The 12,752-nt window shown below is 28.9% G+C and overlaps 1 protein-coding gene across 5 annotated transcripts; it reads right to left on the reverse strand.

The window, feature by feature from the left end:
- Positions 1–75: 75 nt before the first annotated feature.
- LOC107169553 (carboxypeptidase D-like) lies at positions 76–11,674 on the reverse strand. 5 transcript variants are annotated; one of them, XM_089229433.1, is made up of 12 exons: positions 11,364–11,670; positions 11,066–11,296; positions 9,671–10,012; positions 7,744–7,871; positions 6,943–7,094; positions 6,648–6,835; positions 5,739–5,816; positions 4,966–5,154; positions 4,390–4,508; positions 3,934–4,113; positions 2,763–2,915; positions 76–214 (listed from the first exon to the last, which is right to left on the reverse strand). In XM_089229433.1, exons 3-12 carry the CDS (start codon positions 9,864–9,866, stop codon positions 146–148), a joined length of 1,452 nt encoding a protein of 483 aa, XP_089085559.1. In that variant the 5' UTR covers positions 9,867–10,012; positions 11,066–11,296; positions 11,364–11,670; the 3' UTR covers positions 76–145. The 5 variants fall into 5 exon arrangements, with proteins under 5 accessions (XP_089085559.1, XP_089085555.1, XP_089085556.1 ...); XM_089229429.1 differs by lacking the exon at positions 76–214 and having other exon boundaries at positions 688–2,915; positions 11,364–11,674; XM_089229430.1 differs by lacking the exon at positions 76–214 and having other exon boundaries at positions 688–2,915; positions 11,360–11,674.
- Between the last annotated feature and the right edge of the window lie 1,078 nt (positions 11,675–12,752).

A 12,752-nucleotide genomic window follows, 5' to 3' on the forward strand; every position in this document is an offset into this window, starting at 1 on the left:
CAAACTCCATAGCAATTAGCAAACCATCATCCGATATTTATTCGTCGAAAAAAAACATAAGGAAGCGCATAAGAATTTCTGGGTTTACTGTTGCGTTTATTATTATGTACATAATAGTTATTAGACAAAGTTTAAATGAAGAAAATCATGAAACCGTAAAATATGTAACAGTTATTATCATAATACTGGCGGCGTTATAATAATATGTTGATGCCTGAAATAGTGAAATGATCAATGTTACAATACGTATAATAATGCAATATTTTTACGATCTTTATATTTTTGTCTCATCGAAACAAATAATATGAATAAAATTGAATGATTCCCATCACCAGACTGTATATTTATATACAATATAGTGGCGGATTTGAGGGAGGGGGGGTGACGTGGCGATTACACCTCCTTAGGGAAATTGTTTTATTTAAACTATAGCACCGTATGATAAAAAGAATATGAAATTCATAAGTCATAGCTATAACATTAAACTTATGAATAAATGGTACAAAAAAGGTATTTTTTTTTAATATGAAAATCGGAAATGTGCACATGTATTCGGTTACGTCTTTGTTATTGCCTATCAATCTATGATACCAATTCGCCCCCTCCTCAAATTGTCTTCAGATCCGCTAATGATACAATATAAGATCGTTAGTTCAACATACACAGTAATTATACACACTTATATGATTAAATTAATATAATTATGTAATTATTTATTAGTATAATAAAGTATAAATGTTACAAATGTTGTAATCAAATAGGTGATATTACATGGATGCTTAATTTTTAGTGTGCGAGTAGTCAAAAATATTCCGTGTATCATATACGATGTATATGATATATGAACGATATACAAATGCCACAGGCCACATTAAATTATATACCTAAGCAAAACGCACACAATATATCAGTCATTACTCATTAAGATTGATCGTAAAAATAACTATGTTTCATATGGATAAAAAAATATACACGTAGGTATATGAAAAGTTACAGTTCAATTCCATATACCCGTAAGGTTATACGAGTAGAAAAAAAAGAAACATGGACAATCAAAAAACAAAAAAACTAATAATATTAATGATGCTACTTAACTGACGACTCTAGATGCAAAAAAAACACTGTCGTCGAGTGGCGTGAGGGTACACAATTAATATTATACTCTAAAACATCGTGTCACACTGCAGTTTATAAACGAACAAAACATTTCACTTGAAATATAATATAGTATTATCATTAATAATTGTTATTGAATAATTCTATGTTGTACAATAGGGATAGCCAATTAATTTTGAAGGGCTATATTAGAGATCTGGAAGTTGTTTAATTTTTTTAAATGATAAATTACAATTCTAAAACAAATAATACTATGAGTTTTGAGTTTTAGTTTTTTTTCTTGTTCGTAAGCCAAATAAAATTTGTCCTCGGGCCATAAATTGGTGATCCCAGTTGTACAAAAATCACATAAAATAAGTTTTATGTATGTATTAAACTATGTAGGTATCATTTATTAACCACTCCAAATACTTAAAATCGATATGAAATTAAAATTAATTTGAAAATTTAAAACAATGCTCTCTTGTGGGTTTGATATATTGTTGTCGATCTCGATATGCGATATAAATGTATGGCAATGGCAGATTTAAAAAAAATGCATAACATAAAATACTTGACAAGTAGTTTATGAGTTGTAATACTTATGAGTATTTAAAGTTTCGATGAGCGGAGTGGAGTAGGTAAGGCACCATTCAAATTGTCCCATCATTTCGCAAATTTTAATTTTAATATACCTATATAGGTACCAGAGGTTAGGTACCTACTTATACCTACGTATTTACCTGCTCGTCCAAAATTTAAATGTTATAAATCGAAATGCTCCGAATGATATTCTGCTTAGGAGTATGCAAATAAAATGCATGTTATCGTTCAAAAAATAATGAAGATAAAAAATTTTAAAATATAATTTTTTTCAAATATGTTGCTTATTGTACCTACTATTATGTGAACAAAATATTTTCAAAACCGTTATTAGTTTTTGAAATAATACGATGCCTTTCGTTAACCAGATATAATTTACATTTGAAAACGACAGATAGATAAATTATATTAAAGTTAGAGATCTTAAATTCGCATGTCCCTTCGTGAAGTCTTACTATGCAAGGAAATGATATTCTACTGCAAGTTGGCCGTCACTAAGTTTTATACCTATCGGCTGAGACATGCATAAATGGCGTTGTACTATAGTTTGTCAATACTTAGTTAAATTACAATATGTCAATATTATATAATATATAATAATATGATGATGCATTGATACCTATATGTTAGTCAAGCGATCATTATTACGACGTTCACGAGAGTATGAGGACGACTAAACACGAGAACGGCAATAGGCACAGCATTGTTAAGGCTCTGGTTACCCGAGATGGAAAATGGTTAACGGAACGGGAGGACGATGACAGAACAGGCAGCGGCGGTCTCATCGACTGCCGCCGATTTACGTTGTATCGGTTACCACTACGGTTGTAGTAGCTGTCACTGTCGTCGTCCTCCTCCTCCACCCCATCCTCCTCACCCTCTACAACAGCCACCAACAGCAAGTGCTTGTCGACGGATGACTTTTGTACGCTAGCCAAAGGCCGATCCGCGCCGATAAGTAAGACATCCGTATCGTTATCCACCGCCGCCGCCACCCGATCCGTTGCGACGTTTCGGTCGCTGTCCGACACCAAGTACGTGTTGTAGTGATCGCTGTCACTTACGGTGTTGCTGCCGTTGTCGGTTATCGTCGATTTTGTCTTAACTGGATCTAATTGGACGTTTACCAATTGTGGCCGAGGTCCTTCTTCATGATCGTTGCAATCTGCCGGCACCTTTACACGGACGATTTTCTCTTCGTACCCAGTCGCATTCACCTGTCCGGGTTCAGTAATCCATGTAAATTAGTTTAATATCGTTACGGATGGGTAAATTACGCTCAAAGTGAAGAGGTAGTAAAAACTGTATGGTAAAATACACACGACATTTTTCGGTTTCTAAAACAAGTTTCTAAAAAATAAAATAATATTTTCCCACTATTTATTAATTATTAATTTAACCGAATCAAAATATAATTTTTTTTAAATAGTGATTGCCACCTCCTCGTGGTTTTCTTAGGTAATATTTTTAGCTACCAATCAAAAATAATATTAAAATAATATTACTTATAATTGTAAGTCTCTGCTGGGTAGTGGGCACAATTTAGTATTTACTACTTTGACATTTGTACTTGAAATGTGTTAGGTGAAATGTACAATTTTTTCCTTTCGTTGACCGCCATCATGAACGTTTGTCTATCGTTGTTTATATTTTATACCAGAGAAACTAACACTAATAATTTTTATATGAGAAATTAAAGTAGAAAAAAAATCATAATTTAAATAAAAGTTCTCAGTTGTTAAAGAACACAAAAACTAAAGAAATATGACGATAAACTGCCAAGTAACTATATGTATGAACACAACATTAAAGTTAAATTGCTTTTTTTTTTTTGGTATTTACGATGTAACTTTATATTTAGTAGTAAATTTTTGAATATGTATCATGAAGAAAATTTTTTATTTAGTAACATATGACAATACCTAAATAGCTGGTGGTTAAAATATATAAATTACCTAAGTTTGATAGGTATGAACGGTGTTCAATATAACAGCCATTTAAAAGAAGCTCAAAATTTTAAGTCGTTAATATTTATCTTTTGATATGATACCTTGATTGAAAAAAAGTTGACCAACATGTTTAAATGACTAATTAATTTTGCCCTTCATAGGACCTCGCACCTAATAGTTTATGAAATGTAACACCCCAGTGATTGCAGATACAAATATTTTTAAGCTTTAAACCCCCTCTCCCCATACGAGTATACTGGCATTTTTCTCTTCGTAAAATACTTACACGTAATTTATATATACCAGGAAGTAGTATTTTCCAGTATTCTCCATTCAGGGTCGTGTTGACATAATTTTCACGGTTTGTAAGGCCGATGGTGGCGTTTGGTATGGGTTTACCTGTTATTCGGTTGGTGACGATTCCTTTGACACCTCTTTGCGCTTGTTGCACCCAAGTCAAGAGTGGCTGAAATAAAATTACAAAATACTATACCTTATTGTAGTTGTTAATTTGTTATAAAGATACATTCTGCGTTTCTATTGGTCTCAATCTCAGGAAATATTTGAAACATATAATTCAACTTAATTTAGTATTACAATTATAATATTGAATTATTATAATTAATTTTTTTTGTTTTTTCATTGAAAAATGTACGACTTTTATTATCATCTCTATTATTTATACCATATAATTTTTTCAATTGTTGGAATTTTGTGATAATTGAATGTAATGTATAGGTACCTTTAAATGATCTTTCCAATGAGATTCTAAAAATGAAGCAGGTGGGTACTTGCAACATGACATTTCCAAAGTAATTTCCATACATCCGTGCCATACGTAATTATAATCTTGCATGCTTCCTGTGAAAAAATGCGTAATTTTAATTTTATACTTTTAATAAAAACATTAATACTTTTTAATACAATTTACTATTTAGTAAGATAATAGAAGAATATCATTTAATATGTATATTATTATATAATATTAATATGAATATATATTACATAAAATAGCACTTGGACCAAACCCAAAGGATGTAAAAACTTAATTTTATTCTTAAAAACAAACAGAATTGTACAATTTAATTTAATGTAGAAAATGTATACTTAAAATACTAAAAATGTAACACAAAAAAATTTCTTTTACTAATGGCCTAGTTGTCGATGTACTTTGATCAATAATAATAAAAAAAAAAAATACATAAAATAATATACAACGTGATAATAGTTTAATAATAGTTTAATATCATATATCTCGCGGTAGTCTTAATATATAAGCTAAAAATGAAAACATTTCTTTAAAATAAACTTATCCTACCTATTACTTGATACCAAGCGGCTCCATTTGTTATGCCATTTTTGAATTTTAAATCAGAGTCATCTTCACAACTTAGACCGTTATGCATGGTCGGGTGTAATTCAGCATATTGTTTCGCCAAAAACCGAAATACGTCATCGTCTGGTGTTAAACTCTCCATATTTTCGATATTATGGTTATAACTAGAATCTGTCATTGAAAAATAGAGAAAATAGGTAATTAACTAAAAGTACTTTAATATCGGGAAGTTATATTATTTATAATAAATATGTTACAATTTAATACAAATATAATATAGCTTTATGTTATATTATTTATTAAATTGATTAATACAATGTTATAACATGATGATAATATTATGTCAAAAATGTTGAGTTAGTTTATTATAACTACAGCTGATATTATACAAATCTAAAGACTAAATACGAACTCATGCTTTATTATAGGGTTTAGATAATGTCATAGATTTTTCATGTTATCATCATTAATATTACAAAATAATTAGTTAGTTAAATAGCAATAATGCAATATAATATTAATATTTTAAGCCATGTAATATACACTATAAGTATTTAAAAGTCGTTTGATAACGTAACATAAATCGTAATACTGTACATAAAGCATTTGAGCTTATTATTATTGGTAATGATTTGTATTTTAAATTTTTTTAGCACTCTATCAATACTTTTTACGACGTGAGATTTTACATACAGGACCAGGTGCGTATATTGTGCAATTCATGATTAAAGTGAATTTCATTTTGATATTTTTACCGTTTCGAAATATTTTGTAGAGTTCAAATACATTGGCAATTCGTAATGTTTCGTTTAATTTCTGCAGCTTTCCTGGTACTGTTATAATAAAATACAAACGATAATGTCCATATAAAATATTCTATATAACGCAATCACAATTTTTAGATATTATACACATTAATACGATATAGCATTATAATATTATATTCCTATTGTCATACATAAGCATTTAATAAGACTCAATATCAAATTTAGCAAACTTAAAATAAATAATATTGTATGATAATATAAATGTACCATGGTCCATGTACTCAGCATATTATATTATGGCATAATATGTTATTTTAAAATTTTGATAATTTTACACAGATGTCTGTATATAAATTTAAAAGTGACCGTGCACTAAATCTGAATTAGTGAAACTGTATTTATAAAATATTTATACCTATGTAATTTTCATGAATATGACAATACATATTATCAATTTAGCGAAAATATCGATAATTATTTCTTAATCCGAATTAACGTTATTTTAAGATAATAGTATTTTTGTATCCATTGCATTGAATTCCGTAACTCATAGGTTTAAAATGAACGAACCTATTGATATTTTTTTGAAAAATAATTGTTTAAAATTATGAAAATGTACCTATTCATTTTATACTGTTTGATATTTGTAACAAAGCCACAAAGGAATGATTTACGAACTAAATGTTTTATTTTATATATTAAATTATGTAAATTTTATATTCTACGTATTATATTAGTACCTACCTAAAATTAATAAACGATTTTTGACCGTTTGGATATCATATTAGATAATGCAATTAATATGCATTTAAAGGTGAACAATTAATATGATATACAAATACAACATTGAATAGTGGATGTATATACAAAATATCATGTGCGTGTAATAATACTCACCCGAATCCAATGAACCATCGTAAGGAAAATTGGCCACCAAAGCGCCACCGTGTAAGCCTAGAGACATGACGAACGGCACAGATTTTAACCATCTCATCATTGCTTTGGTTTCGGGCTGCAATGGTACTGTATGCGGATTGAAAAAATCCGGAAAATTTCGATTCAAATCAAAAGCGTTAGCATTTTCTCTACATAACAATATGGTAATATAGTCGATAAGATAAAAATAAACAACTTGTTGTGATTTGTCGTATAAAAAAAACTCATTTGATATTTAGCAAAATAATCTTTTTACCTAGAACCCGACTTCTGCATTCCGTCGTTAGGACAAGGCTGAGGAGACGATAGTTCGAACCCATCGGGATTCATACTCGGCAACAAATGGATGACGGTAGTTCGCAACATATTGCTAATTGCTTTGTTTTTCGAATTGTTATCCAACAAATACTGTAGATTTTGAACACAAACTCATTTCATACTTTGAATTTTTAAATATATAATATAGCTATACTCAATAATGTGTATAGCGGGCACTTAACTATCCGTCCCCGAAACCAGTTAACGTAAATTTATGTTTATAACATTTTTTATTTTTAATAATTTAAATATTGCAAAATTATTGTAATAATACAAGATTAATTAAACTGACATTAATAATCTCCGTCTCTACTTCTTTGAGACTTGAGTTGTATGTTTTTACCTTGCTCGTTTCTCAACAGTTTCATTAAAAACTAGAGTGAATTTTAAGATAAAATCAGTGGTAATAAATTATCTATTTTCAAACTTAAATTATTGTCATTAGATATGTTGCAATGTTTTGATTTTAATAATTAGAATTAATAATGGTCTGCAGTTTACTGAATCAAAAATTCTTTATAATATAGGTAGGTATACTATATAGATTAAGACGATTAAGTAGATATATCAATTTAATAATGATAGTACACAGTAAGATGCTAATAGACAATAAATCAGTATTTATATGTCAATATTTATCATCGTATAATCTATAGTCTTTATGCAATAATACCTATGTATTAAAAATAATACAATATTTATATTTAAAACTATCAATCATTCCATACGTATGACTTACTTGAATCAGATGTAAAATGATTTCTCTTCCCACGGGCTCATTTCCGTGTATGTTGCCAACGATCTTGACGTTTGGTACACCTAGCAATTCGCTTGCAGTAGTCAACTTGACAGCCCACAGTTCACGTTCTTTACAGAGACATATAAAAGAAAAATATTAAATATAAGAAATATGCAATATTATATACTTATTGGCTATTACCTAGTAAAGATGTTAAATAGTTATTTTCGTTTTACATGAAGCGGAGTATAACTAAATGACAGTAGCGTAAAATCTGACCTTCGCAGGTGCTTTAAATTATTAATTGTAACAATAGCTGAATATTATGCTCAGAGACTAGATAGCCGACAACTTATTTCAGCGGATTCATCTAGTTCTTGTCTTAATAATATTACCTACGAACCTACGTGCAGTGGCGTATCTATGTATTTAAGCACAGGGGTGCACTTAATTTTTCGGACCCCTTATAAAAATTCAGTTACTATTTGTTGTCTTATTAGTTATTGTTGATTAGACCGATTAGGGGCTTAAAGGCCCCATTTATAAGACACAGATAAAGGACCCTGGTGCAATGCACCTCCTGCACCTCCTGCACCTCCTCTAAGTACGCCACTGTCTATATTTGAAACTGGCACTACAATGTTAGCACAATATCATAAAACCACTCCAACAAACTCTTCTCAGACTTTTTGAACGTTGTTGGACAATTGTTGGAATTTGTTGGAAGCTATATCAAAAGTTACTCAACCTCAAAGTTTGTAGTGCTAACTGCACAACCAGCACTACAAATTAAATTCAAACATTAAAAACTGTTACAAAAAATATAATCTAAATTAAGTGACATTGTTGGACTTTGACAATAATTAAAACAACTTTAACAATGTATACAGTGTAAAGTTCAAAAGTTCATATACAGTAAGTGTATAGAAATAAACAGCCAGAAGTATGAAAAACGTATAACGAACGCATGTTATTTATCAACAATGGTGAACAAATATGACGCTAACGATTTCCCAGAATTTTAAATCACTTTATTCCTCTAGCAATTTAACCTCTACAAATTTTAGAAAATTTTAAAATTCCGTTTCCACCCTAGCACTACATTTATCAATATACACTTGACATGGCTATAAAAAATTTTCTTTTTCACAATATTGATTTCTGGTGTCCAAAAATTTTTGAAATTGGTCGAACAAACATGTTTGCACATTTTAGAAGAAGAAAAATCGATCCAACAATTTTATTAAAATTTTGAAACCCCCTTTAGCACCTAACACTACATTTATCAAAGTATTATACACATGACGTGACTATCATAAATATACCTACCTATATTATTCACTAAATATTTGTTTTATCACTTTAATCGTTTTTAAGTGATTTTTGAATTTCAAAATTTTTTGAACACCAGAAATCAGTATTACGAAAAAGAAAATTTTTTATAGCCATTTCATGTGTATATATTGATAAATGTAGTGCTAGGGCGGAAACGGAATTTTAAAATTTTCTAAAATGTGTTAGAGGTTAAGTTGCTAGAGGAATATAGTGATTTAAAATTCTAGGAAAATTGTTAGCGTTATATTTTTTCATCTTTGGTGGTAAACATGCGTTCGTTATACGTTTCTCTATGACTCTTAAAATAGATTCTAACAAATTCAAACAATGTTATATGAGTATTTTCAGAAGGGTTTTATTGTGTTTTTTTGAATATGTAGAACTGGACATGTATTTGGCTCTACAAACTTTGAGGTTGAGTAACTTTTGATATAGCTTCCAACAAATTCCAACAATTGTCCAACAACGTTCAACAAGTTCAAGAAGAGTTTGTTGGAGTGATTTTATGATATTGTGTAACATTGTATTGCCAATTTAACGTAGATAATAATATTGATACGTTATATAATATAGCCTGATGCGTTATACGTACTTAAGACCGACTGGCCGATCGAATACAGCGACGAGATATTGGGAAACTCGTCAGTTATTTGCATCAAATAATTAGTCATCTCTTTGTAGTTATGATATTTATCGAATCCAATTCTAGAATGAGATGCTGAAGAGGCAAATAGAATCACCAATACAATTGCGGAACTCTGCAGAGTTTTTATAGTGTTCATAGTCATAATTAAATTTATTGATGTTGATCGAGACTTTTGGATGAACAATATAACGCGTATAGACTTTTATTGATGTCGTGTATGTTGTAAACTTTCGGCAATGATAATATTGTTATCCCGTAGTCCCGAAGCCTGTAGCTAACAGAATAATCCTGAACAAAATAAACGTGACATTTTGTATTATTTAGAATATTCAAAATAATTTTTATAACCAACATTATATGACATAAAATCTTCTATTTCGTGATGCACACTGTGAAATATATATTTTGTGATCTTAAAAATCACACAAAACATATGACATTTCAAACAATGACAGATACAATACCAAGAAAAAATATTTAAAATAATAAAAATTTAAATATAGAATAGATAGGTATATGATATAAAATATTGTTTAAAACAACTTTTGTATTGGTAAAAATGCTTAAAACATTAATTCTTGGTAGTTGATATTGTGCTTATTTATGTATTATATTATAATTTGTAAAATTCTAATTGGTAGTATAAATCATAGAAACTATTAGCTGAAAAACATTTTTAACCACAACAATTGGCTTAAATAGATTATAGAAATTCCTAGCTCCTAAGTCTATAAAATGGGAAGGAAAATGTTATTCTATATAGTGTAAAATATAAAAAGCCCGTAACAAGTGTAATACTTACAATCATTGAGGACGCAACTATATTGTAGTACCTGTGAATATCCCCTATAGTATAGAGTAGGTATCCCCTAATTCGGTCGCATTGAAAATTTTAATGGAAAAAAATAATCTTCTACCTATTATTAATTAATTATATATACGATGATTTATAATGAAAAAAACTGTATTGTACTGTCATGTTATAAATACAAATTTACTAGCTGTTATATAATATACACAAACGAAAATAGTATAATTACTTTAAGTTGATTCAAATTTTTCAATGTATAAAAGGTATACGAGTGCGAGCCCCAGCTCGTATTGGCCCCAGCTTAGCGCTATCCCTGCTAGTAATTTAATACTGAACCTTGCATTATATTCACATTTAAGACATGTATTAAAATTTATAAATTACCAATAATCGTAATAATTATTATTTATTAATAATGCTGTGATATGGGCAAGTATTTCATTAACAATAAATAAATATAAGTACACAATATTATGTTTATATAATCATGTAATGTAATATGTATATTATTTTACTTAAACTAAACGTACCAGTCAATGTATTGGACGAATCGTAATATGCTGTTTGTGTACCTATATGTATATTAGTGTATACGAGAGGATTTCAGATCGATAACGAGACGTCGATTCACTTTGGACGTGTAGTGAAACTCTGCGCATGTACTTATATTGGCGCATTATATTTTAACTGACACAAGTGGCCGCGTAATCTCTTCGCAGTGTAGAAGATAAATGACGATAATTACGACACCAAAAAATCATCTAAAAACATGACTACATCATATATTATTCGTATACGCGTATACCTAATTATTAGGTATCTACCTACGCGAGAAATATCAGCGTAAAACGCATATTATCATGTGGTGGGATGTCACGAATTGTAGTGCTGCTGTGATCTTTATACTACTTGGATCCCACGTAAAAATGAATAAAAAGTTTTTTAATGAAATAACTGCAAAGTCGTCGCTGTTATTGGTGAAAAGATTGACATGCACAATAAAAATCTGTCAGCTCAGAGCAAATTATTTAACTTGACTTGTTCTCTCGTATCGACGTCGACCCGCACGCGCGACTAATAATATATGTAATGATAATAATAATAATATGTTATATCTAATTTATATTATTGCACCATTTGAAACCCAAATAACAAGATAATAAAAAAATCCTTGTAACGCGAGAATTCAATATGTGATATAATATCGGAACGCATTAAATGTCGCGTCAATCGCACGAACTGAGTATACATATCTTATAATATTATGAATTATGATATATATTATTATTTCGTATCTTCATTCTTCAGCTGAGTGATACTATGTTTGTATCTAGTACGCCCCCTCGAAAAAATCAAAAATCAAAATTAAAAATATTATTTTAAATTACAATATTATTATGTTATAATGTCCAGTTATATAGAGATTATATTTTGTGTAAATAACCAGTCACACGTGTGAAGTGTGCGATTGTCGGCTGTCGTACAGTTGTTTTCCGGAAAAAGGATAATATTATGATATTATGTCATATCAGTAGTAGCGTTATTAAATAATGAAAAATTGGCCGATTACAACGTGTTAACTGAATATTTAAAGATAAAAATATATTTGAAATTTGTGTTATACATAATAATATCAATATATATAAGTGGTTAAAATAAATATCCGAGTGTTATCATAATTGGATTTTTAATACATATTTGAAAGTTTCATGTAAAAATGTATGGTCTATTTCTATTTATCATAATATTATATGAAGCTTTGTAAATATTAATTAAATATTTCATACCATCTGACATCTTCATTCGATTTAATTACCTATTGAATATTATAGTTGACACTTCTAATAATCTATTTAAAAAGGTCTTGTTTTATTTTATTTTTTTAATATGTGTTAATAATATTGAGCATTCATTTTCTATAGAAAAAACAAAAATTTGGTTACTATATTATTTAATTAACTAATATTATATATTAATATTTTATAATAGTCCAATATATTTATATATATACGACAATATGGCATAAATCAAAGTTTTGGGACTTATAATCTTTCAAAATTTTAAATGGAATATATAATTAAAATAATCTATAAGAATGTTTTATTGTAAGTGTAGCTTAAATTATAGAAAAATAATATTTACCTACATACTACCTTGTACCTACCTATTTGAAAATATAAATAGAATATGAAAAAAACATGAAAATTCAAAAATATA

The sequence above is a fragment of the Diuraphis noxia genome, unplaced genomic scaffold (assembly GCF_037042655.1).
Source record: "Diuraphis noxia isolate RWA-SAM2 unplaced genomic scaffold, SU_Dnox_SAM2 contig0005, whole genome shotgun sequence".
In the NCBI taxonomy this organism is placed as follows: Eukaryota; Metazoa; Arthropoda; class Insecta; order Hemiptera; family Aphididae; genus Diuraphis; species Diuraphis noxia.

Bases quoted from the DNA above. Each gene is read 5' to 3' on its own strand.
- LOC107169553 (XM_089229429.1), bottom strand. From the start codon at position 9,866: ATGACTATGAACACTATAAAAACTCTGCAGAGTTCCGCAATTGTATTG. The intron at 5,817-6,647 runs GTGAGTATTATT...TTATTATAACAG, and splicing joins CGATGGTTCATTGGATTCGG to TACCAGGAAAGCTGCAGAAA. The intron at 4,114-4,389 runs GTACCTATACAT...ATTTTATTTCAG, and splicing joins ATTGGAAAGATCATTTAAAG to CCACTCTTGACTTGGGTGCA.